This window comes from Pteronotus mesoamericanus, unplaced genomic scaffold (genome assembly GCF_021234165.1).
Source record: "Pteronotus mesoamericanus isolate MK-2021 breed Mesoamerican mustached bat unplaced genomic scaffold, CSHL_Meso_final contig_121, whole genome shotgun sequence".
Classification (NCBI taxonomy): Eukaryota; Metazoa; Chordata; class Mammalia; order Chiroptera; family Mormoopidae; genus Pteronotus; species Pteronotus mesoamericanus.
The window spans coordinates 5,579,042-5,604,673 of record NW_026555046.1 but is presented as its reverse complement, the minus strand read 5'-3'; the positions used below and the strand labels follow the sequence as shown (position 1 = coordinate 5,604,673).

General features: G+C 50.8%; 1 protein-coding gene across 1 annotated transcript; it reads right to left on the bottom strand.

Annotated features, from left to right (window-relative positions):
* Positions 1-363: 363 nt before the first annotated feature.
* On the bottom strand, positions 364-24,140 carry MAL (mal, T cell differentiation protein). Its single transcript, XM_054585551.1, has 4 exons — positions 23,972-24,140; positions 6,187-6,354; positions 4,916-5,041; positions 364-703 (listed from the first exon to the last, which is right to left on the bottom strand). The coding sequence occupies exons 1-4, from the start codon at positions 24,062-24,064 to the stop codon at positions 629-631; spliced, it is 462 nt and encodes a 153-aa protein (XP_054441526.1). The 5' UTR covers positions 24,065-24,140; the 3' UTR covers positions 364-628.
* Between the last annotated feature and the right edge of the window lie 1,492 nt (positions 24,141-25,632).

Genomic DNA, 25,632 nt, shown 5'->3' with positions numbered 1-25,632 from the left:
ACTGCCATTTGATGCTGCCTCTAGAGTCACATCACTCTGAGCCAAGGATTTCTCAAAAAGAAAGCTGACATGATGGCATTCCTGATAGAAAAAACACCCCACAAAAGTAATAAACATAAAGGCACTTTATGAAGTGTCTCAAAGTTTTATCATCTTCCACCGTGGACATCTGCAAATATTTGTTGGGTGAGTTTTACTCCCCCTGATGGGTAGAATCTCCATGAAGACTTAGAAACATGCCAGGAGATGGGTGCTCAGAGAGCCTGAGAAAAATTCCAAGAGAGTTCTCAAGATCCATCAAGAGGTCAGCAGTGCATCTTTGTTTCATGGTCTCAGATCAGAGCCCCCATTTCCCACCCCACCATGACCCCCCCAAAAAAAAACAGGAAATAACCCGAGAAAGACAGCTGTCATTGGAGGTTAAAAGTAGCTGGCCCTGAGCCCTGACATGAAGGTCTATGGGACAGTTAACATAACACCCACAAGAAAAAGAACATTGCCTTTGTTTTGGTTTGTTTTCTTTTTTCCTCCATGGAGAGCATGCCTGTATTCTAAAAAGTTATGCTGGAAGGCGGGCTGATCAATTAACACCGTCTGGATGTTCAGCTAAAGTTTTTCCTCCTCTGCTTTATGAAGACTTCCATCGGATTAAAGAAAACACGGCGTGGACCACGTACAGCAGAGTGGCTACGTATGAAAACACCTGAAACCAAGATAAATGACCATTAATGGGTATACACGGGGACAGGGCAAGGCACGGGATGGCTGCTCTCATGGTGCTCATTCAGGATGACAGACCTGCTGGGTGTGGCCAGTATCTGCTTCGCACCACCCATGTTATACCCTTCCTTGCTGAGCCCAGTTATGGCCCCAGAATGGTGTTGACACAGAGCTCCAGCTGACCGGACAATCCACTGGACTTGGTGTGCAAGGCCAACTTTCTGCTTTTTCACATGACTGTGGGTGCCACCCAACCGGAAACGGGCATCTCAGAAGCAGAAGAGTATCAACCACCTTGCATGGAAAACTTCCCTCCTCCACACCAATAAGACCAGAGTTCCACCAGCTGTGACCCCAGCAGCCTCTGCTAAGAGAATATGTCCATGTGGATTTGCTGGCTCTGGTAAAGGTCTTGATGCTGCCTGGACATCCTCAGACCCCATCAGAATTTTATTCTACAACTCTTAATATCACAGGCCTGGGTAAGGAGGCCAGGCTCACAGGAAGAGAGGGGCAGGGACACAGAAGAGGGATTTTCTTCAACTTTTGCACAAACGGAGGTGGCTTACTGAGAAAGCTGCTGGGAAGATCCCAGTTAGCTGCTTTGGTGCTGAGGATGAAGGCCCTGGAAATGGGGCAACTGGTCACTTGTTGGCTGTCACAGCCCTGACTTGCTGTATTCACAGGGCACCGTTTACGCCTATTACCCTACTATGGTGGCTGGCCTCCCTAGAGGGAGGCTGCCTGCCTCCAAGTCAACTATCTGCACCTGCTTTTGTGACCTTAGGCTCAGGGTCAAGAGTTTCGAAGCCAGGCACAGCATTTAGGGTGGCCATGCTTCCTTGACTTTGGAAAATGCCCGTAAACAGCGGTGGCACCGTGCTGCTCTGTTTCCCACTCCACACATGGGTGAACCCTTCAGCCTCATTGGCCAGAAGAGATGAGTAAGCCAAGTTACTTAACAACAAATGTAAGGGAACTCATCCGGAGACTCTTAAGTACCCGGTCTGGAAGGAACAGTCATACATGTGTGAGTAGCCCCCTAGAAGTAATCCCCCCTCCCATCAGCAGGGAGCAGTTTACCATCTGGGCAATTCCAGACACATGAAAATCATTGGTGGAAGCACCTCAGAAGTCCTGTTGGAAAGGAAACAGACGTGTTTCCCAAGTGAGACTGAGAAATGAGCCCTGGCTGGTGTGGCTCAATGGATTGAGTACCGGCCTGCGAACCAAAGGGTTGCTGGCTTGATTCCTAGTCAGAGTAATGCCTGGGTTGCAGGCCAGGTCCCCAGTAGAAGGTGCATGAGAGGCAATCATACACTGATATTTTTCTCCCTCCCTCCTCCTCTCTCCAAAAATAAATAAATAAATAAAACCTTTAAAAAAATAAAAAGAAATGGCACATCAAGGACACTGAGAGCCAGGGACATGAAGCAACATTCTTAGGCTTTCAGAAACCCCTCTCTAAACAGCTGCCATTAGCGCCAACCATGGACCCAGAAACCTCCAGATTTCTGCTCCTGCTTTTAGTCAGCTCCAATAATCCCAAGAGCCCAAATGCCAGGGGTGTGGGAGAAGGTATATGAGATGCCTCCCCACAACCCCAGACTGGCCGCCTCCTGACCATCTGAAAGGCAGGTTCTGTTTGGTTAACGTCTGAGGCTAAATCCTGAGTAATCGTGACCCTTTCTGCACTGTGCATCGATATCACTAATGCTACTGGTAGAAAAAAACATGATTTTACTTGGAAACGGGCTCATATTTCTGTAGTGGTTTTAGCCCAGTGTTTCTGCCTGCAGAGGACATTTCCATCCTGATTCTGGCACAGCTTAACTTTGCCTGGGGACATTCGTGGTTCTCCAGATTATCAAAAATGTAGGGACGTGTGATCAGTCATGGAATGGACTAATATGTGTTGGTGTGGTCTTCCATGGAAACCTATGCAGCAAAAAGAATGAACACTGTACATCTCACCCAACCATATGGGTGCACCTCAGAAGCCTGAGGTCGAGAGAAAAAAGCCAGATACAGAACACACATAGCATGACTCCACTTACACGGAGTTCAAAAGCAGGTAGAATTGAACTGGGCAACCAGAAGTCAGGGTGGGAGTTAGCCTTGGTGTGGGTGCGCGGTGATGGCAGCAGGACACGAAGGGACTCTGGGAGCTATTTCTTCTTTTCTATTTCATGATCAGGATGCTGGTTATATAGAGGAGTTTACTTTATGTAAATTCATCAAGCTGTACACTTGCATCCTGATCACGTCTCTGGATATAAGTTACATCTTGATAAAAAGTAAAAGAGAAGAGTCGGAACACAGTAGAGCCCATTGCTTCTCAACTAGAGACCCCTCCAGAGAGTAGGGGCATGAATTCACACCATCTGGGTTGGGTCGTCAAGTGCTGACCCACTAGACACATTCCATCTACATTTCACAACCATTGTCCACAGTATTTTATAGAAATGATTGTCAAATGCCTTGCTGATGTTTGCTTGGAGAGAAGACTTCTGGGTTGGGATGGGGGAGGCATGAGGCTTTCTAGGTGAGGGGGAGACCACACAGAGTCATTTGAAGGATGACCAACCTCCCAAGGGAAGGAAGGCTAACCAAGGTGCTATCCAGTTGTGCTACCACTTAAAAACCAGCCTTCTAGGGGAATGACCCGATATGGGAGCCATTCTGTCTTGTGGAACATTGAAGGGTACCAGGTGGCCGGGTTTATGAAGCTGGGAAGTAGGCTGGGAGCTTAAGGGGAGCATGTGTCTTCCCAGGTTGGGGGATGGGCCCATAGGGACCAGTGGACAAAACTTTGAGGAACTTTCCTCCAGACCCTTGGCTCTGGGAACAGGAAGAGTACCCCTACCAACTCCCTTCCCAGGGCCCAACACCATCCATCCTTGTGGGTTTCCTCTCAGCCTCTACTCCACCCATTCACAGCAGGAGGAACAGCAGAGCTTCAGTGTCTGGAACTGCCTATCATCACATTTGCGTAATTCATAGGTCAACCTCTGTAAATCTAAGGAGTGCTATTTCTGAAACATTTTCTTATTTCTTAAACATCTACAGTTAGAAATACATTGACATTGTGCGTTAGTGCCCCAGAACAAGCTCATACACGCATGACTCTATGAAAAGCTTTGTGAAACGATCTATTCTCAAACTCCCTGTCATTCTGATCCTTTCTACTAAAAGAAAATCCAGGTCCTGACCTTTCAGGCCACAGTGGGTCTGGCTCCACCATTGGAGAGCATCAGTTTCAGAGCTCAGAGACCTGGCCCCTGTCACACACAAGTTGGCACCCCCACTTGTTCTGCTGATTGACTGAATGAGGTACAAGCCCCTGTTGCACCCACTGCTCAATGGGAGGCCTCAAAGGAAGTCGTTCACTACCTCTGTGTTCCTCAAGGAAGCTGGACAGGAAACACACCCATTTTACAGATGAGCAAGTCAAGGCTAAGAGTACAAGGAACCAGTGGAGATGCAACTCCGGTCCCTCCTCCTCCCACAGGTCCTCAACTGTCAGGCAGTAGACAGCATCATGGCCTCTGAAGCAGCAAATACCCACAGCTGGGGGTCCAGACCAGGGCCTGGCGAGACTCTGGCTACTCAATGTTCCATCCTGGACTCAGTGCTCTCCAAGGCTGACTGTGCCTTGATGGCAGATGGACCACTCAGTGAGAGCCAGGAGGCTTAAGTAGCCAGATTCACTGCTCCAACCGGAGTGGGGGTGACACAGCACCCAGCCTGGACACCAGGCCCCACCAGTTCTGAGATTTTGGAGCAAGCTGTGCACGCTCTTGGTGCCCTGGTTCTCCATCTGTGAAATGAGTGTAAGAATAGTGCGTACATCCTAGAGCTGCTGTGAGGGTTAAGTGAGATTATTCACGGAGCTCAGACAGTGCCAGCACCCAACAGTCCTCCCTCCTCACACACCTGCCCTCTGCAAAGCCCCCCAGGCACAGAGCCCTGGGCCAGCCCAGGCCTGAGCAGCATGACACGGACTGATGGCTGGGGAAGTCTTGGGCATGTAACTTTTCTTCTTTGGGGCTTTGCTTCTTCAGAAATGAGGGGAAGGTTTACTTCATTAAAAAGTTAGTGAACTGAAAAAACAGAAAGAGGGCCTGGGCATCCTTCAGCTCAGACCCTGTGAGCGGGCAGTGGGTGCTAAGACGGACGGCTGACGGGGACTCACCACAGCAGAGATGTTTTCGTGGTACTGCTTGTAGGTGAAGCCGTCGTACATGTAGATGGTGGCCAGAGCTTCCAGGACAGAGGCGCTGAGGTAAAACAGGGCGGCGGTGCAGTGGTAGGCTGCATCCTGCAGGGGCAGAAAGGGTGTCAGAGAAATGGGGGGCCCAGACACGGACAGGAGGGCAGCTGTGGTCCAGCAGGGCCTGTCCACACCCCGGCCCCACCTGGCATGGCTTCGGTCCCTTTGTCCCCCCTTATCCACCCATCACCATCCTCACAGAGTGTCTAATCAGCACTTCTGGGGGTTTTTTTCCTCACTGGTTTGAGGGTCAGAGAAAACACTTTGATGAGGAAGAGATGCTGCTTTCCCTTGAGATGGAATCAAGAAAGAGGTGGGGGCAGGAACAGCTTAGGATTTAACAGGTAGAAATTGGTTCTGGACCTGAGGACGGTCACACATGGTCACAGTCCCAGTTAGGATGTGATGTTGGTGGCCAGCACAGGGCAAGAGAGGCCCGGGCCATTTCTATTATTGTTTTGTCTTATTTTGTTGTTCGATTTTTTTTTGTGTGGGGGGGAAGGGGGCAGTCCAGTTCTGTTTAAAAGCAAATAAGGAGTTTTGAGAAGTTGGAATTTGAAAGTGATCTCAAAGTCTCAGTAGGAGGCTTTTTGAGGGAAGAGGCCCAGCCAAACCTGTCCTCCATTCCAGGGCAGATAATGGCAGGTGTCCCATGTGTAAGTTTTACCCTCTTCATGGGCCTCAAGGCAGAATTTATGCAGATAGAGACCAAAGGTCATCCCTTGCCCCCTCCAAGTTCCTCTCTGGTTACCCTGCTTTAGAAGGTGTAACTGGGAGCTGAGCAGTAAGCATGGCCCCTGCTGGGCAGCCAAGGCCAACACCCAGGACAAGATGGAAACCATCCTTCCTGGAGGACAGGAGGTGCCTCTATAGGCACTTGGCAGGTGCAGGCAGTATGGGCAGGGGGTTGAGCTGCTGCTTATCTGTGAAGAAGGTAGTCATGCAAGAGAAAGCAGAGTGGGCCCAGCAAGAGTCAGGCAGTGCCCGTTAGCCTTTGCCTCCTCTTGACCTCCAGGCCACAGGGAGCCCTGGGTGCTTAGACAGCTCAGCGCTGAAGGCCTGGCCGGCTTGATCTTGGAACATGGGTGGGAGACGTCTACGGGGCAGCCTTGCCCAGCATGGGAAAAGCCAGCCTCCCAGGGAAGAGGATCCAATACTGCCCACCCCCTCAGACATCTCAAGCTGGGACTCACCAGGGAAACCCAGGAGGCCTCTCCGCTGTGGGCACCAATCATGTACAGGACGAGCAGGGTTGTGGTGGCCACGAAGCAGAACACAGACACGAACATCACCCATCCCTGTATCAATGGTATGGGCACCAGCGACGAGGCGATCAGGATCCACACCAGGCCCCCGAAGACCTGCAGGAGTACGGGGAAGGGTGAGCTTGGGGGCCAAGAAAGGACAGACCCAGAGGGAGACAGAAGGAAGGTAGAGCATAGTGGCGAGCATTTTTCTCACCAGAAATGACTCTCATCCCCTCAAGGCTCCAGCCTGGACCTCTCATCCCAGTCTGTCCAATCCCCTGCTTGTGTGTCTTTTTCTTTTTTTTAAAATATCTAATACAATTAAGTTTTTTTTTTTATTTAACAAATGCTTATATCAGATTTATATATCAGGCACTGCCCTAAATACTTTAAAAATACTATATATTTTGCCATGTATAATGCATACTCACGTTTTTATGTGCATTATACATGGGATTATTATACCTATTATTATACCTATGGTATGTAATCACCATACCCATGTATAATGTGCATCCTTATTTTTTCCCTCAAAAATTTGGGCAAGTGCACATTATACACAGAAAAATACGGTAACTCAGTTAATCCTCACCAACACCCCATGAACGAGGTACTGACCCATTTGTCAGATGGGGAAACTGAGGTTCATGGAAGTTAGGTTTTTCACCATCCCAAGAAAAGACATGTCTTTCATCTAGGTTATTGTCAGAAGGGTTGTTCTTTATTCTGAGGTTATATCCTTCCTAGTATTTTGATAGTAAAATATCCTTTCTTTTATGAAATGGTAGTGACCAGCAAAATAAATTAGCTCCACTATGTCATTTGCATTTTGTTTTTTGAAATTTGACCCCTGAAGTCCCCAAGTCCAGGTGGTGCCCTGATAACTGGAGTCCAGGCTTGAGTGGAGAGGGCCCAGGTCGGCCCGGTCTCCTCAGGAAGCCTAGGACACACATGGAAGCAGCGTCTCCCATAGTTACCCAGGAGACACTGCCATCTATGTCTACATGATCAGTGAACCTCATGTTTTTAAAGAATAGTGTGAGGACAGACATGGTGGTCAGTTATGCCCCTCAATGCCACAGTACCGCTTCTCCAAGCACGCTCAAACCCATGCTGGCATTTTCTGTACACTCTTCCCTCTCCTTGTCCCCCTTCATCATAGTGAAATCAGCTCAGCCTCACCCACCACCCCGACCCAGATAAGAGCTCTGCTTGGGGCTGGACATATGTGGACATGGCTTTGCGGTTAAAGGTTCCAAGGAACTGTGGTGTGTGGCACCATCTTCCTGAACATCTGAGGGCTGAGAAAGGGCCGTTGCCCCCGCTACCCAGCCCTATGTGTCCTGTGGTGTGAACTCACATGGTACATGCCGCCCACCTGCTGGGTAAGAAAGCCCACTGTCCTCAGAGGTGTTCTCAGTCACTTGGCTAAGAAGCATCAGGAGAGAATCACGTTTGGATGGAAAAATCAGTGCAGTGAAGAGTCTGGACTTATCAAAACCAGGTTGGGTCTAATGAGCCTCTCTACCCAGAAAACCTTCTTCCTGATGAATCTGAGGTGGTCTGAAGCCCCGTGACAGAGCCAGTAGGACACACTTTACACTTTATAGTAACTGGGGCAAAATCAATTAACTACAAATCCTTAGACAGCCATAGAAGATATGTGTGCAGATTACACTCATGGTGGCCTTTAGGATCAAACAGATCACTTAGCCTTCTCCATGATGGGCACTAACAAAGGGACATGAGTGTGCCAATGGCCAAGTAGGATGTGGATTTAGGAGGCAAGAGAGTGTGGCATGGAGAGGATGGAGCATCACGCCCGTCTGGCTGGTTGGCAGAGGCCAGGGTCCACGACACTCCTCTCCTAAGCATCCTCTGCCAGGTCACCTGGTGACGAAGTGAGGAGGACCAAAGTTAGGTCCCCATTCACATGCTCCAGAAAGCCCTGCACTTCTCTTTTGCTGCACTAAGCCCCAAACAGGTATATTCGATTACAATATGGCACTCTGCCCAACCAGGTGATGGAGGGGAGGAGGTCCCCTGTGCTCAGGGCTAACTCCTGAGTGTGGGTCACCTGTCCAGCCATGCACCAGGGCCTGAGTTCGTTAACTGGCCTCAGGGTCCTATTAGATGGGTGTGGCTAAACTAGAGCCATGTGTGAAGCAATCCCAAAGGAACAGCTTGGGATGCCCATGGAGGGGAGTGCACTCGTGATGGAACCCGCATGGGACCCAGTGGGCTGGAGGTGTTTGTATGTGGTTGATGGACATGGCATTGAGGAACAGTTAATGCCCATCAGGAAAATGATTCTCTTTTTCACTCTCCAGCTTTTCTAAGGCAAAGAGATGGACTCAGGGCGAAGCCAGGTGTCTGGAGCTCCCCTAGATGCATGGGCAGAGGGGATCTGGATAACAGTTTTTTATTTTTAACATAATGATATAGTTATTTGGGGGGAAAAGTAACTGTAAAATCATATTACAGGTAAAGTAATGCACAGGTGGTACCTGGAAATGGCAAAATCTGAGAAGGTGGCTCTTAGATCCTGGTCTGCAGACCATATAGCTTCCACCTGCATTCTTCTCTAGGTTGCTGGGTCAGGAATCAAAGGCCAGAAAAATAAGGTGAATTCAGAGTGAAGTCACTGCACTGAGCATTTGTCATGAAGTCCTGAGTGTGCACTTGCTGGATGTGGCCATAACCAGTGTCGTGCTCCAGGCATTCAGTGGCAGAGGGAAGCTCCAAAGTTAATCCAGACCTCCTGGTGTGTGTTTTTACTTGATGAAGACTATGTTCCAGCTCCCTTGAAAATGTCTCACTCGCTCTCTCTTCCTCCCTCCCTCCTTTCTCCTCACCCCCAGCCTCCTTCTCAGATTCCTAGATTCTATGGTAAGAACCCACCTGCCTCTGGGTGTAGCCCACCCTGCAAAGGTCCTTTAGAAAATTATACTGACTTCCCTTTGTTTTCATGGTTTATCTATCATAGTAGGATTCACAGAGATGGGGGGGGGGATTCTTTTTAAAAACAGCTTTAATGAGATACAATTTGCATGCCATATAATTCACCCGTGTAAAGTGTACAACTCGAGTGTTTTTAGTATATTCACAGAGCTATGCACACATCATCCCCTTTTTAGAATGTTTTCATCACCTCAGAAGAAACCCTGTGCCCTTCAGCTATTGCTCCCCTCCATCCCTCCCATCCCTACTTGACAACTCACCAACTTCCTGTCTCTATAGATTATGTCCCTGTTCACCACTCCCACATGAGTAGCATCACATAATATGTGGGCCTTGGTGACTGGCCTTTTTCCTTTATCATAATGTCTTTTGAGGTGAGAAATCTTCCCTCAAGGGGACTTTTACAAAATACCTCCACCATCACAACACACCAGCAGCCCATTCTGGCCCCCACCATTTGGGGGACACCAAGTGACTGCGTTTCATCTCTCTGGGGCCTCTACGCTGGAAAGAACTGGAGAATCACTGGTTCCCAGGGAAGTCCTTGTAGGACAGATGCCACCAGGTCCCACCTATCCCAGAAACATATTTTAGGTTATACATCAAGAGAAGGCAATGTCAGCACAGATGAAGTGATTACAACCCCAGGGCTTTGCTCGCTGGAGACAGGCAGTGGGCCTGCCCTCTCCCCTCATGGCCCTGCCCAGGAGGTGCCCAGGGGAGAAAGGCAGGGCGGCTGCTTCCGCAGGGAGCCACAGGGCCCACCTGGGAGGGGTGCTGAGGGGGAAGAGCAGCCCTGGGGACAGGAGGCCAAGCTGAGGAGAGACCTTATTCCCAACTAGATGTATGCAAGCAGAGCCCTGGGCACAGACACTGCTCTTGGAGAATCCCAGGGCAGGTGCATGTTAGGAGCCATAACAGCTTTGAGGGCTCTGCTCCCCGGGGCACATGTGAGGTCCCACAGCACCCACATCACACAGCATTCGCACATGAACCCTGGAACAGGCACCACCGCATCTGATGGTGGAGGCTTTAGCAAGCAATTCAGCTGCACGGCTTGTTTCCTGGTCAATAGCTGACCATCTGCAGCTGTCTCCCCACATTGCAAGCTGGCGGAAACTATGGATGTGAGTGTGAAGCTTCTGGCACCGTGCACAGAACCACCCAACAAGCAGGGTAAGACTTGCTCACCCAAGAGGCCCACAGCCCAGTGGAGACAGACACAGAGGTTACTAGTTACTCTGCAGGATCATAATCAGCTCTGAGAGGGCTGGGGCAGAGCCCTAATCAAATCTTGAAGGGAGAGGTGGACTTTGTTGGTTAACTGGGTCAAAGGGTCAAGAAGTAGCTTTCCAGGGGTGAGGGTGAGGTGGGACGAGGACAGGCCAGCCCAGGGGACACTGAAGCAGCAGTGAGAGGGTCCAAGGCTGGGAAGCTGTGCACAAAGTGAGGGGCAAGGGGTGGCAGGGCATGGAGCTCAAGGGAGGGCAGGCCTCGAGACCAAACTGACCAGCTAGTGGGAAGGCCCGCACAGTGCAGAGCTGGGATTCTGTGTGAATCATGGTGCCAAGCCAGGCCTGCCTCACTCCACCCACTAAGTGTGCAGAGAGCAAACAGAGAGCAAGGGCTGCACCCACACCCAGCTGATAAGGCATCCCGGGCAGGGAGCAATCATTCTGTCCCAGCTGCAGGACCCCGCTGGCCAAATATTTGTCAACAGCAAGGGGGTAGGTGAGGGTTCAAGCATTTCCCTTTGTAAAGAACACTCTAGGCGGTCCCAGCTTCCAGTAAGCAAATGCGCAGAGACCATCACCACCCCTGCCTGCACCCGGGGCACCATGCCCCATGACAGAGATTGTACAGCTGCTAGGGTGGTCTCGGCAAAAGGCTCTAAGTCCCCTGGGCTGAGCTCAAATCCCCAAGCTGGAAAGGGGTCATGGGACCTGGGCTAACACTGCATAGTTCTCAGCTCTCATTCTGCATTAGAATCACTTGAGACCCCTTGAAAAATCCACCAAGGCCCAGCATCTGACTCTACAGAAGAGAAGCAATTATAGGACAAGAAGCAGACATCCAGGCTCGTCAGAGGCTTGGAACATGTTCCCATAGCAGCCCTTGGAGGACATTCTGGTAGCTCCTGTCACACAGAAGAAGGAGCAGCTCCTATCTACGATGCAGCTTCTATCTACAACGCCCAGCACAGCACAGCACAGTGACACCAATGAATACACAGCTCTAGTTCCTGCCTGGTTTTGGGGTGTAAAGCTCCCTCTCCTTCCCTCTACTCTCCTTCAGCTTCAATCCCTGTCTTGTGTAGAACATGAGCACATCCCTAGGTGTCTTCCAGATGTAGGAACCCAGCTTCGGTGTCTATGAATGGGGGCCGAGTGGGTGGTCTGGGCCCCTACCTATGCTAGTGTTTCAGGACCCGAAACCTGTGTTTAATTCAGGCCAATATGGATGCTCAGCATAGCTGAGGTTCTCTAAGAACCAAAGATAATGTACAAAACTAGACCAAAAATCCCCAAAGACCTAAAAAGTTCCTATCTGTGGTCTACCTGATCAAATGACTTATTTCTGTGAAAAAAACTTCCTCAGGAGATAGTCTTGGGGGGAGCTCTTGTGTAAACTCAGAGGAGGTTCTTTCTTTTTCTGTCTGAATTAATCCATGGGAGGCAGGCAAGGGTGGTTCAGGGTGTAGACTTTAGAAGAGTCCGAATCCCAGCTCTGCCTTGCTCTTGGGTGGCCTGTTGCCCTTAGGCAAGTTACTTAACCTCTCTGTTCCCTATCTGACAAATAGTGATAATGATAGAGCCCACCCAAAAGGTTTGGAGTGGAATGGACTGTATCTGCAGAACACCTGGCACACAGTGATCACTCTAAGTGCTGCAGTCACAAGTGTCATATGATGAGGTCACAAACTGTAACCACAAGCTGAAAATCCCAGGAGGCCTAGGATCTCCACGTGTGCAAGTATCCACTCCAAACCTTGTTGGGACCAGGAACTTAAAAATAGCTTCAAGCCCTGGCTGGGTGGCTCAGTTGGTTGCCGACACCAACTTTTTGGTTGTGGGTGCAGTTCCTGGTGAGGACACATACCTAGGTTGCAGGTTTGATCCCCCACTTGGGTACATACAGAAGGCAACTGATCAATGTTTCCCTCTCACATTGATGTCTCTCTCTATTTCACTTCCTCTCTCTTTCAAATCAATAAACATATCCTTGGATGAGGATTAAAAAAAAATCTTCAAAAGCATCAAAAAAAGAAAAACCTATGATTTCCCAGAAATCAAAAGTGAAAAAAACGTGTCTCGCTTTGTGAAATAAACACAAAGGACATCAAAGTATGAGAAATCCTTTCTTCAAACAATGAGCCTCGGTTACAAAGAGGGAAAGGAATCTTGGGCACATTCTTAAGATTTGTAAGGCTGTGCCCTTGCTTGCGCAGTGCTGAAGGGGCTCAGCGTCCACAATGGCCCACTGTCTCTGCCACGGGACTTTTACAACTGAGCTCAGTGCAGAAGAATTGCTCAAATTCTCTGGATATTTTTCTGGGGCTCAATTGAATTCTTTCATGGTCTCCACAAGCAAACACTCTTCCAATAACATGTATGTGAAGATGTGAACCAAAGAGGACTCCCAATGCAGGGCTTTCCACATACACAACCTATGGTATGGCCCCCTACTGCTCTGAGCATCTGGTGTCATCATGGTGCATGTGAACAGAAGTTTGTGCCTTGCACTCGTGAGAAGTAAAATAAATTGGCCACAGAAGACAGCACTAAGCTCTCCTGCCGCTTTGGTCAGGTGTCCCCAGGAACAAAAAGAGAAGATGGCCACAGCAGATGAGACACATTCCCACGGCCATGAGCACCAAGCCTATCAATGCTCCTCCAGGGCCACCAGGGACAGAAGCCCCAATCCATGTTGCTGGAAACATCTATACTCACTGAGCTCTCTAGCAGTCAGGGATAACTGCAAGGTCAGGAGGGTTCAATGAATGGGCGACTGGACCAGTACTGGACCTAAGCGCCAGGTGGGAGAATATGCACAGAGAGGGAGGTCAGAGGAGAAGGACCCAACACCCGTAACCCCGAAGCCTTCCTCAGGGTACTTGGCTCTTCTCTTCAGAAAATGAGTCTGAGAGAAAGGCTGGGAGACTTCCCTGTTCTGAGGGGTGAAGACGGCAGGAAGCAGAACATAGAGGGGCTCATGCCAGCTTCTCTGGTTCTTGCATGAACCCCACCTCCCTTATGGAGAAACTCAGCTCCCAGCAAGTCCAAGAAGACACTTCCTTCACTTGCTCATTCACTCACCCACTCATCCATTCATTTGTCCATGCGTGCATCTAACAGGCGCCACGAGTGACCAGGAGTCTGGTGAGCACTGAGTGCAGGTGCACCCCGGAGACAGACTTATCCAAAGGCACACACTACTAAAAGGAGCCCTTTTCTCCTTTCCTGTCCCCTCCCTTCAGTGCTGCTACCAGGCCCACCAGAGCAGTTCAAGGTTGACCAAAGGAAGAGTCCTGGTTAAAGTATCAGGGCCCCAGAGAGGGTGACCAGCTAAATCCCTCTGCCCAGGACATGGACAGATCTCATAAATTGGCACAGGAACCCCTACTCTGACTCCATGGGGAGGTGGCTGGGGCAGGTCAGAAGGCTGCGTGGGAGGACCTTTCCCCCTCTGCCAACTGACAAGGCAGCTTAGGAGGAGTCTGACCTCTGAGGCTCTCGCAAGGTGTACACTGGAGGAGGTGCTGAGGACCCAGACTCAGTTTACCTACAGCAGTTGCTCTGCCCTCCTGCCTCCTTTATCAACAGATTCCTTCCTCTCAGAGGGACCCATCATGACACCATCCCTCCCAAGAAACCTTAGATTGTGTCCTTTTATCTAATCTGATGGCGAGACCAGGACTCTGGGAGGTGGGGGCTGGATTCTGTTTGTGAAGAAGGGGATAGAGATTTGGGATTTAAAGAAATGGCAGTGAGTGCAACATGCATAGTTGATGTTAACAGGGTGAGTGTGGCCTGAGAGGAGGCCCCTGCTCAGACCTGCTACCCCACTTCGCTCAAGTAGCAGGGAAGTCTTCTGCTCCTCTGGACCCGCCACACCTCTGCTCCACCACACAGGTCAGGAGCATGAGGATGACTGAGCCTGGCTGAATACGATCTCCCTCACCAGGCAGAGGTCAGCTACCAGGTCCTAATGAATGGGAATGCTCTCAGATCCACAAAGCTAGGGGCTTTCCTCAGGCATGTCCTCAGTTGGATGGAAAATTTTTCCTACCACTCCTATACCCACTGGCTTTATCCAGCGGGATAAACAGGAACAGGAGGTTCTGTGAAAAATAAGGGTAAGCCACCTGTGAAAGACGGAATCCACCTGGGACATGTTAGACAAGGTGGGAGTGGCTTCAGTGCAAAAACAAAACAAAACAAAACAAAACAAAAGGCAGGAATGGGAGTCACCAAATCGGTTAACAATGCGAGTGAACCAGCAAAAGAGGTGTGTACCTGCAAACCGCCCATACAGGGCCCCTTGCTTCTCTCAAGGGTCCTGGAGATGTCCTGGGAATTGGTGGTGACTGTCACTTTCATCTCCTGTCTGCTCTTGGGGTCAAAGACTCATCCCATGATTCACAGCCAGGTGGGAGACAAGATGCTCGCCCCTGTCCCTCCAGTGCACACTAACAACTGTTGTACAGCACATGGCCTGTTTGGAATGTGGACAAACCTGTGGTCCAGGCACAGCACGGCATGCGGTTCAAGTGCTGAGTGCTAGGAAGGGGTGCTCTCAGGGGTGGCTTTCAGATGCAGGTATTAGGTAAGCCCAGGCCTGAAGAATGAGAGGGAGGACTTAGCCCCACCATGCCATCTGCACCAAAGGAACGCTGTGGATGGAGAGCAGTGAAGACTGTGGGGCTGGTTCTGGAAAGGATCCTAAGACCTGAAGCTGGAGGTGCCCCCGCCGCCAGGCCCCTTAGTCTAACTGCGCCTCTCTTAGCAGCAAGCTGTGCAGGGCAGGATGGAGGCTCGGGGAAAGGCAGGGCACGCTTTCTTGCCAGAGCCTGCCCTCCCCTCCTTGAACCGATGGCCTTCCAAACGGTGACCCACTGACACCACTGATGACAAACGGTGTCATCAAATCATTTTTGAAAGGTTTAATCCTGGGTCCACTGGTAATTGGTTCTCTTGTCTTCAGGGAGCTACAGCAATTTTCATCACACTCAGAGTTCACAAAGCTCTACCCACCCATCCTGGTACCAGGTAGGCAGGAAAGGGGCTCAGGAAGGACCCCGCCCCCAAGGCAGAGGCAGGACAGGCCGGCTGAGGCCTCCCTTCCCCCTTGCCGTCCCATCTGCCTGTCCAGGGGCAGCCCCAAGCTGAGGAGCCACTGGGAAGACCCCACAGAGGGTGGTATCTGCAGTACTGGGGACAAGTCAAGTGCGGCCTCCACAGCCCGACACAATCCCAGATCTCACCCACCGTCTGCCTTGCGCGCCTTGCACAGCTTGCTCAAGAAGGACGTCCAAGGCAAAAAGGGGGTGTGGGATTGGCCTTGTGGCCCCCTTTTACATTGACTGGCCACTTGATTTCGAGCAGATGTTTGAGTTTTTAGTGAACTGATGATAACTGATCCTAAGGGCTATTAAGCAGTAAGTTCTGTGCACCACGTTATTGGAAGAGCTTTGTGTCTGCTACACTGGCTTATTTCTCACAGTGATTCTAGAGGTGGGTGCTATTATAACCCCATTTCATAGCTCTGAAGGCTGGCTGTGGAGCCCAGGCCAGGCCTCTGTGCCTGTGACAGTTCCCCAAGGTGACCGACAGGCAGTCCACCAGAAATCCCCCAAGAGAACAGTAACATGGAGGGAGGGGAGACGAGCCCATTAGCCATCATCCTGCTCCGGCCCCCCTGTGTCTAGGTGAGGAGACAGCAGAGGAGGGAGCCGGGAGGAGGCTTCCCTCCCCCGCCCCTCCGCTGCTCAACAGGCTCTGTTCTTTCAGATGAAAAGAATAGCAAGGTTTGTGTTTAAGGCCAAGAAAACAAGCAGAAGAGCAGAACCTAAGGACATCACCCCCCCCCTTCTGAAAGTACACGTTGCACTCCTCATCCCAGGGTCCATCGACACACCCCTTGTCACGACCTGTACCCCACCCCGCCCCGCCCCGCCCCACCCCACTCACAGGTGCTGGGGAGCGGCTTATCCTCTATCCTTCTTTCTTGGCTCTTTCCCCAGAGTGCCCCCCACCTCAAGCCTGTACCCTCAGCCCTGTAAGGGCCTGCAAAGTTGGACGCAGGAATTTCCGGGGTCCTCCTCCCCTTCTCCTCCTCCTCTTCCCTAACCCTCTCCTCCCACTCAATTGCATTTAACAGGAATCAGGCTCTGGGGTAAAATTTCAGGTCTGCTGGCCCTTGGCCTTCCTCTTCCCACAGCTGCGGGTATCTGTGTCTGATGGCTGATGACAAGGTTGTTCTTTCAGTTCCTACATATTTTTCTCAGGCCCTAGGGCCTTGGCGCATTAAAGTGCTTCAACTCAGGAGCCGTTTTGCCCCAAGGTGGGCAGAACATGAGCTATGAGTGAGGTGGGAGTGGTAGAGAGCCTGGCGCTAGGGGTGGCAGAGAATCCATGCCTGCACAGCACTCCAGTGCCCGGCAGGAGCTACCAGTAGCCAAGTCCTTCCTTCTACCTGAATGTAGAAAGCAGGTCAGGTCCATGATGCAGAGAAAATCATGACCCCGCTCAGTGCTCCTGGGAACAATCTGAAACCTACAAGGAGTCAGCCTACACTTCTCTGTAGCTTTAGTGCTTCGGGGACAGGAGTGCCACTCACTCACTGTCCTCACATCCATCAGCATCTGAAGAGAACACCAGCTGGGGTATCATCAGCACCTGCTTCAGACGACCTTTGGTCCAAAACACGACTGAGAGGTGGGGAGGAAGCCTCTGCGGGGTTTGTGTCCCATAGAAGCCCCAGGATTCTGAGCTGCATCCAGGGAGTCAGCCCCCATCCAGGTCTCACAAGCTGGCTCCATCTCACCTGAGGCAAGCCTCAGGTAGCTCATTGTGCCGCCCTTCTGTCACAGAATGTCTGGAGCCCAGAGCAAAGCCTAGCCATTCCAAAGACAGTAGCACCATGTGCTCCCCCTCTCTCCACGCGCAGCAGGCACAGTGGGTGTAGGTGCAAATAGTCAGCCTTTGTCCTTGGCCTGAGCTGGCCCTGCAGTGGCATCTGGTATCCTCCCACCCTCCCGAAAGCACCCAGAGAAGGTGCCTCAGACCATTACAGGCGGTGGGCTGTCTGCGTCAAGTTGGGAGCGACTTATGGAAAGCTTAAAGCCCCTCTTTTCCAATGCAGCTTGGAAGTGATGGCATCGGCAGGGCCATCGGAGCTGAGCGCCATCGCCACACCTCGCAGTTTCCAAAGAACAGCTCAAAGTCACTGACTCCAGATCAAAGCAGCCTTCTGATTCTTGAAAAACTGGAAAAGTCACTTCTTAACTCTGAGAGCAAATCCCTTAGAGACCTCTACCTGGAATTCTTCCCTCCCTTTAGAGAGGAGGAAAGGAGAAACCCTAGGCTGTGCCCTTACCCGGTTCTAAACTTGGACATTCTAAACATGGACTGAGAGGGCCCCGCTCCCCCACAGCACAAGATAGGGACAAGGCCAGGAGTCCCGGACCACAGCCAGAGAAGACCATTCTCAGTCTCTGTCCTGCACTGGCTAGCAGGGCCAGCCCCCATGTTCCACAGAAGTCCCTGACTGGGGAGGCAGGAACATTTCCCTGGGAGGAGAGGGGGTGCCTGCCCAGAACCTGGGAGAACCTCAGGGTACTCCCTGCCTCAGCCTCTCACTAAATACCTCCCCCAATACTCTTTTTTTCCTTCAAGATTAACTTGAATTTATTAAATGAGCAAAGACTGAAGAAAAAGCTGTAAAGAGGATGATCCAGCTGCAGAATTACTGGTGGGAGAGATGAAGGGAAGAAAGGATGTCACTAGCCAGTATCACAGTGAGTTTAAATTTGTCATCAGAGGAAATACTGCCATGACTTTACCCACATACAGTAAAGGTACTACAGGCCATCTTGACAAGAACATACCATTATACAAAGTTTAAAGTGATGTCTCATCAGTTCAAGGTTAAAGCAAATTTTAAAAGGGAGAGGTTAAAAAATTCACATGAACATAATGAAGAATTAGAACTTATTTCTCATGAAACTTAACATATGATGATATATTCAAACAACGATACTTCACAAAATGTGTTATCTCCTAGTAGGCTATACTTTCTGGAAGATCTAACCTGTTTCTCATTCTTCCCAGCATCCACTGTGCCTTGCAGGGTGCCACCAGCTTTCCCATCTCCCTGTCAGCTCTCCTTAGCCCTCTTTAAATCTTGTTCTCTTTTGATTAAATTCTTGCTCAACTGCTGCTGCTGCACACATAAAAATTCTGCATTGACTTTTTTCAACTTGGCTACCCCTTACTGAAGAGAAACTTCGGGCTGAGATGTCGGCCAGCCTGCTGCGCCACTGGCCAGGCAGTGGGCCTTGGGGAGCGGGGATGGGCAGGGAAGTGGTGCCTGGGCTCCCCTGTCTCCTCTATTCTGTCCCCCCCCCAAAAATGCTGGAAGGATGGCCTGGCCGACAGACAACAGTGGGGCCTGTGCAGCTCTTATTAAATGCAGATTCTTGAACCTTCCCTGAATCTAGTGTTCCAGACCCTCCAATGTGTTTTTGACAAACAGGCCCAGGAGACTGTGAGCTCCCCAATGGCTCTGAGCTGTCCCTTCATTCTCGGGGTGGGAGAAGGGAGCCAGGCCCTGCCCAAGGCTGCCAGGTTAGGCCCTTGTGCAGTAGGCAAAAGTGCATCGTGGGTGTCTGAGGAAATGCAGAAACCTGAAGGCTATTTGCTGTCACTGCAGGAAGTGCCACCCTAGACACCAAGTTACCTGGGTAGGTTTCTGTGACTATGTATCTCTCTTCTCCTAGGAGTTCAGATACTGCCTTCTCGGCGTCACCAAAATGGGGACCACCCTCCAGAAAACAACTGTATCATTGTGTCCCACCAAAATCCCAGTGCCCAGTCTTGGCAGGTGAAAATCCAGGCAGGTCCCAGGACTTGTCACTATCAAATAATAAGAGGTCCCCAATTACTTTAGGTCACAGAAACGGTCTCATTTTAGTAACTCCTATGTCCAGTTTACTGTAAACTGATCCCAGGTGGCTCTCTCTACTCCACCCCCAACCAAAAGTGCACCCTACAAAGCGCTGCCTCTCCCCACAGGCAAGCAGGGAAACGCTGCCCCAGATAGGTGAGTGGCACCCCTAGCACACTCTTTTCAAAGAATGTTCTCTTTTAATCCCAGCCATGCTTTCAGTGGCTTCACGTCTTACATAGGTTGGGAGGAAGCTGTAGGTCAGTAATTTCATAACCTGTTCCTTTACAACATTTAAACATGAGCGTGTGGGAGGGTCTCTCCTGGCACTTTGTGAGAGGCTTCCTCTTAGGGCTCTGGCTAGAGCTGAGACAAAAAACACTGCGCATTAGCATCCTGTTCTGTGAATGGTGGTCGGAGTGTCAGGAAGCCCTTGATAAAAGAGGAGAAGGAGGAAACAGAGACTGTGCCTTCAATAGGAAGAGTCCTCCATAAGGTGGGGATGGGGGACAGGACAGAGGCAGAGCCTTGGTGTGAGCTGTTGGGGGAGAGGAGACATGGAACATTCCATCTGGGTCCACAGGGGGTGCACCCGTGCCCCCAGGGCCTGCAACAGCAGCATGGCCTCTGTGGCTCTCAGGCAGCTCACTTCCTGTGAGAGCCATGCAGAGTTCGGAGGTCAGGAGCTCTGGGGTAGAGGTGCTGGGCCCAGGTGAGGCTGCCATGCCCCACCCTGAGCCACCGCCAGTCCCTGCTCCCTGACTTGGAAGGGGAGTGAGCTCCACCCTGGTTACTTACCCCTGGAGGCCGAGGTTTGATATCTGCACTTCCCAGGGTTCTGGGAGGTCAGGCATGGGAATAGGAATTGTGAGTAATCAACCACTTGCTGGACTGCAGATTTATAAAAAAATAATCAAGAATTTCAAACCCATCGGACAAGCAGAAAATTACATCTGATGTTATCAAGTGCGGCAAGGAGGAGGAACAATGGTGATTTCCATAAGCTGCTGGTGAGATTTAGAAAGGTCCAAGTTTAGCCTGAAGCTTATACAATTTGGGGACCTTCTTTATAAAAGAATACAAAATAGGGCAAAGTCTTGGAAGAGGCCGGCAAGTGGGGGTCCTGAGTCTAATTAAGTTTTGGTGGCATCCCCATAAATCTGCTCCTGGGATGTGTGCATCAGAAAAACCCAGTGTGAACATCTATAAACCTCAAAGGACGTCGCATGAAAAGCATGCTGCAGAAAGGTCTGTGCAGGAGGATACCGTTCATAAAGTGTGCACACTCACGAAGCAGGGCCACGCGCAGCCCACCCCATTTAGCCGAAGGGTGGTCCTGGGGATGCGAGGAGCAGAGTAATGTAATACATACCCAGGAGGCTTCGATGCCATCTGAAAAGCTCTATTCCCTTAATACTGAAGGTAATAAGGCAAAATATTAAAACTTGATAAAGCTGAGTGAGAATTACCTGGATACCTATTAAAATAGTGTGTGTGTGTATGTATATACTTTCCTGTAATATTTGAAATACTTTTACAATTTTTAAAAATTGAAGTGACGTACAAACAACATAAAGTTAACAATTTTAAATTGACCAATTCAATGGCATTTAATTTGTTCACAGTGTTGTGCAACCCCCATCTCTGTCGATTTCCCAAACATTGCCATCACCCCAAAAGGAAACCTGTACCCAGTCAGCAGTTGCTCTCCTTTTTCCTCTGCTCTCAGGCTCTGGCAACCACCAGTTTGTGTTCTGTCTCTATAGATTTACCTATTCTGGATATTTTATATAAATGGAACCATATAATAGGTGACTTTTTGTGTCTGGCTTCCTCTACTTACCATAGTGTTTTCAAGGTTTATCAACTTTATAGTATGTTTTAGTACATGATTCCTTTCAATGGCTGAAAAATACATCATTGTATGGCTATATCACAATGTGTTAATCTGTTCATCTGTCGATGGACCCATGCCCATTTCTACCTGTTGGTTATTGTGAATGGTGCCATTATGAACATGCCTGTCCATGTACCTAGTCAGGTCCCTGCTTTCAGATCCTTTGGTTATAAACCTAGGTGTGGAATTGCTAGGTCATATAGTCATTTTTTTTTTTTTTGAGGACCCACCAAACATTTTTCCACAGAAGGTGAACCATTTTACATTCCCACCAGCAGCTCATGAGGATTCCATTTTCTCCATCTCCTGGCCAGTACTTATCATTTTCCATTGTTTTATGTCATCCTGATTTTGTGTGAAGTGGCACCTCGTTGTGGTTTTGATGCTGTTTTCCTCAATGATGTTGAGTGTCTTTTCATGGGCTTATTGGCCATGTGTGTATCTTCTTTAGAGAAATGTCTGTTCAAGTCCTCTGCCCATTTTTTAACTGGGCTGTTTATCTTTTTGTCGTTGAGTTGTGATAGTCCATAATTTAAAAACACTGCCTGGGGTGGCAGTGCTACTTCGGCCCTTTAACTCTAGTTTTCCCACACAGCAAGACCCGGGCCGCTTCGCATTTACAGTCCTGCAGAGGAAAACTCACAGGGCTGTGTCCACCTTCTTTTCTGCTCTCCCAGCCCCCAGGGAACCCTCCCCAATCTAGAAAGGGAGAGAGAGAATACAACCGAGGCATCAGAGCCTCTCAGGAAAAGGACAGAGGGAGCAGGATCTGAGGTAGAAGAGAAAAAAACAACTCCCAAGGCAGCTGAGAAGGAAGCATTCTGGTAAAGGAGAATTACTTCTTCTGCAAGCCCCGTCGCAGGCCACATACAGCCCTGGAGGAGTAAGTTTCCACTAATCCCTGGCTCCGATTCTATTTCCCACAACCTTGTTCTCTTTTTTCACTTTGTGGGGTCCTCTGAAGATCACCATTCCTGCTGTGCTGTTCCTACCTTCAGGGGCAGCCTTTCCCTAACAGCCTTACCAAGAGGAAGAAGAGGACACTGGAGGCCGTCCTTTCTGTGAAGCCGGACCAACACTAGCCACCGCCTGCTGCCACCTGAATCAGCTCTTGTGAAGGCAGGAGAAGGAGGGCACGCCAGGATCCTCTGCAAGGAGCCCAACTAACACACTCTTGTAAGTTTCTCGTTATAATGTCCCCAAATGACTACACAGGCAGAGTGAACCACACTTTGGAGCAATTTAAGAGACACTAGAAAGAGCTTTTGCTGTTCAAAAATGTCTCTGCCCCGTCATACCTCACCATTAGCCATCACTTCATTTGGTCATGAAACTTTCCCTTTGTAAAAACCATACAGAAGCCTCTAAAGGAACTGCCATTCCATATGAGCACTGCCTGCTCAGTTTTTCAGTAACCCAGCCTCAGGCAAGCACAGGCTGGGTGCGGAAGAGAAGCATGGAATGAGCCATTTGGGGAAAGAATGTTCCAGTGGCAAGAGCCCCTCCCAACTCTGGGAGCAGTGTGTGTCCCTATCTACGCATCATGGGGCTGGTCTCAGAGGTACCCGGGGCTTCTTTTCTAGGTGTCACTTCCTTGGTTCTGGCAGCCCCAGGATTGGAAGTCCCTCTGGATACACCCAGGTTTGGGCCCAACTCTCACAAGTGCAGTGATCCGCTGCCACCAAATCTTCCATGGACGACAGAACTTGCTTCCCTTGGTGATCACCCTCCTGCCTCCATTCATCCCCCCCCTCCCCCCCCGCCCAAACAACTCTCTAAGTCACTTCTGTGGTAGGGGTGCAGGAGAGGAGTCTCTGTATCTGTCACCTGCTAACCCACAGAACAAACACAGCTGGCCCCCTTCCAGGTAAGAGCCGGTGGCCATCGGGGAGCACCTTACCTTCATGCAGCCACCGGGGAAGGAGAGACCACTGGCAGGTGCAGAGGCCTTAACTGCTCAAGGTCAGCCCAGATACGGGATCACTGTGCCAGCACCGAGCCCCCTGACCCCCCAACACACACACACACACACACACATACACCGACCCCCCAACACACACACACACACACACACACACACACACACCGACCCCCCAACACACACACACACACACACACACACACACACACACACACACACACACAGAGCAGAATGGCTGGTGGAGCAAACCACGGCCTGTTTTATTATTTCCAGATCGTCTTAAATACATTCACTGGCCAGAAACTTTCAAAGGCCAGAAGAGAATGATCGAGATTCAACTCCAACAACACCAGCCCCACCTCCAAACCTCGACTGGTGAACTTAGATTTCTTTTGCAGACTTTAAAAAACAGACAAACCCTAACCCCCTAGAAAAAGCTGGGCACTTCTACGCGGACATCGCTTTCCAATAAGGGCTTCCTCTGCTTGGCCCCTGCGAAGCAGGTCCGGGGTGCAGCTTTGGAACCTGCTCCCAACGATGCGACCTGGCCCGCTTTCAACCTTTGACCCAGGTTGAGTATTTGGTTTTCCCTCTAAGTCTGTGTGCCCCATTGTCGTCGGCCCAGAAGGGGCCAAAACTACTGGAATGGTGGAAGGGTCTCCGAGGGGGAGACATTCCTCACCCTGGCCCAGCTACCCTGGTGTGGCTCGACCGGTGCAGCTCCCGAATCTGGTCCGAACAGCCCATCCTTCCCACTCCCCAGCGCGACCACGCGAGCCACTCACAAACTCGAGGATGAAGAGCAGGTCAGGGAAGGTGGTGAAGACCGCGAAGCCACTGGGCAGGGAGCTGCCCCCTGATGCCGCTGCAGGGGCCATGCCGGAGGGCTGCGTCGGCCTCGGGACTGGACGAGCGTCTCCGGCTCCGCGATGACAGCTCGCTGGCTAGGCGGAGGCCAGTGGTCGGGCGCCCCCGCGCGCGGATTAAGAGCAGGGGCGCCGGGAGCAGGAGGGAGGAGCCGAGGCCGCCGCCCGCCCCGCCCACCCCGCCCACCCCGCCCACCGCGCCCTCTTTCCCTCGGGGCGCGCCGCAAGGGACAGTACGGGGGGGCGGGGGGCGCAATGCTGACACCGCCCTGACCTCTCAGAGGGCGCGCCGCGGGTTTGTGGAACGAGGGCGGGGGTGTTGTCCTGCGTCCCACCTCCGGTGCTACCTTCCTCGGAAAACAAGAATAAGCTACTTAGGTTGTGCATTCTTCGCAGGTGATCACCATCCTTAAGAATGATAACCATCAATAACTACGTCCCCAAATTCCTCACCGTGGCGCCCTTCGAGTTACTGCTGCTTTAACTCTCACGTTGGGTCCCTTCATCTTTCTGCGGGGGTGCGTTATGATTCGCGATTTCTGAGATAAGGCTCACAGTGGGACAAGTTCCTACTCCTGTGTCCTGAGGGGTCTGCAAGAGGGGTGCCGAGAACATCTCTGGCCACCCACCCCTTCTTTCTGCTCTGGAAACCGTGTGCAACCTTAGACCACCGTGAGCTTTAGCTGTGAGTCTGTCAGTCTGAGGGTAGCACGCTCTCCGCCCAGTCGGCCCCGGGGGAGGGCTGCCAGTGCTGTGGCTGGTGCTGGGGCAGATCTGCCTTGAACTCAAGCGCCGCTGTGACACTCCTAGAGCAGATTTATCCCTTTCACTCAGAGGGGGCAGCTGGTGCCTCAGTGATGGGATTACTCCTCTTCCTTGGGCCCTTTGATTGCCTGTTAACTGTAGGGCCTGTTTGTTTGTTTTGTATATATTTTTTTTTTCTGTACCACAATTTCTTTTCTTCTTTTTTTTTTTACTTTATTTTTTTAAGCAAGTATTACACTTGAGTAGTTGCCTGTTTATTTTAATTTAGGTACCGTCCCCAGGGCATGCCCCAGCTCAGACCTCCCAGCACTCCCATGGCTTCACCCACAGCTGGTAACAGGGCATCCAGCCCCCCCTCTCCATGGGGACCCTCACCCTTTCCCTCCGTGTAGCTCTCTTTCCTTCCCAGTCCCTCTAGAAGGAAGTATATTCCTGGACCCATTTTCCAAAGCTAAAATCCTTTCCCATGAGTTGTCCATTCTGACCATTTTTGGAGACGGATCAGGAATTTGAGATGAGAAAATCACACTGCACCTCTATGCACTTCCTTGGGGCTGTTGACTTTGGTGACCTGAGACCCAGGAGACTGTTGTGCCAGGGCCCATTGTCCCCGTTCCCCCACCAGGTCCTCAAGGCAGGACCTCTCTGCCTGGATGAGCCTTCATGGGCACAGGGGCTGTGAGATTGTCAGGGCCTCCCCCCAGGTCCTCACCCACCCAGGCATCTTACCCTGAGTCAGTTAGGCCTGCTGGGCCTGGAAGGACACCTCTTCCCTCCCAAAGGGCTCTATTGGAGACAGGTCCCAAACAGTGTAG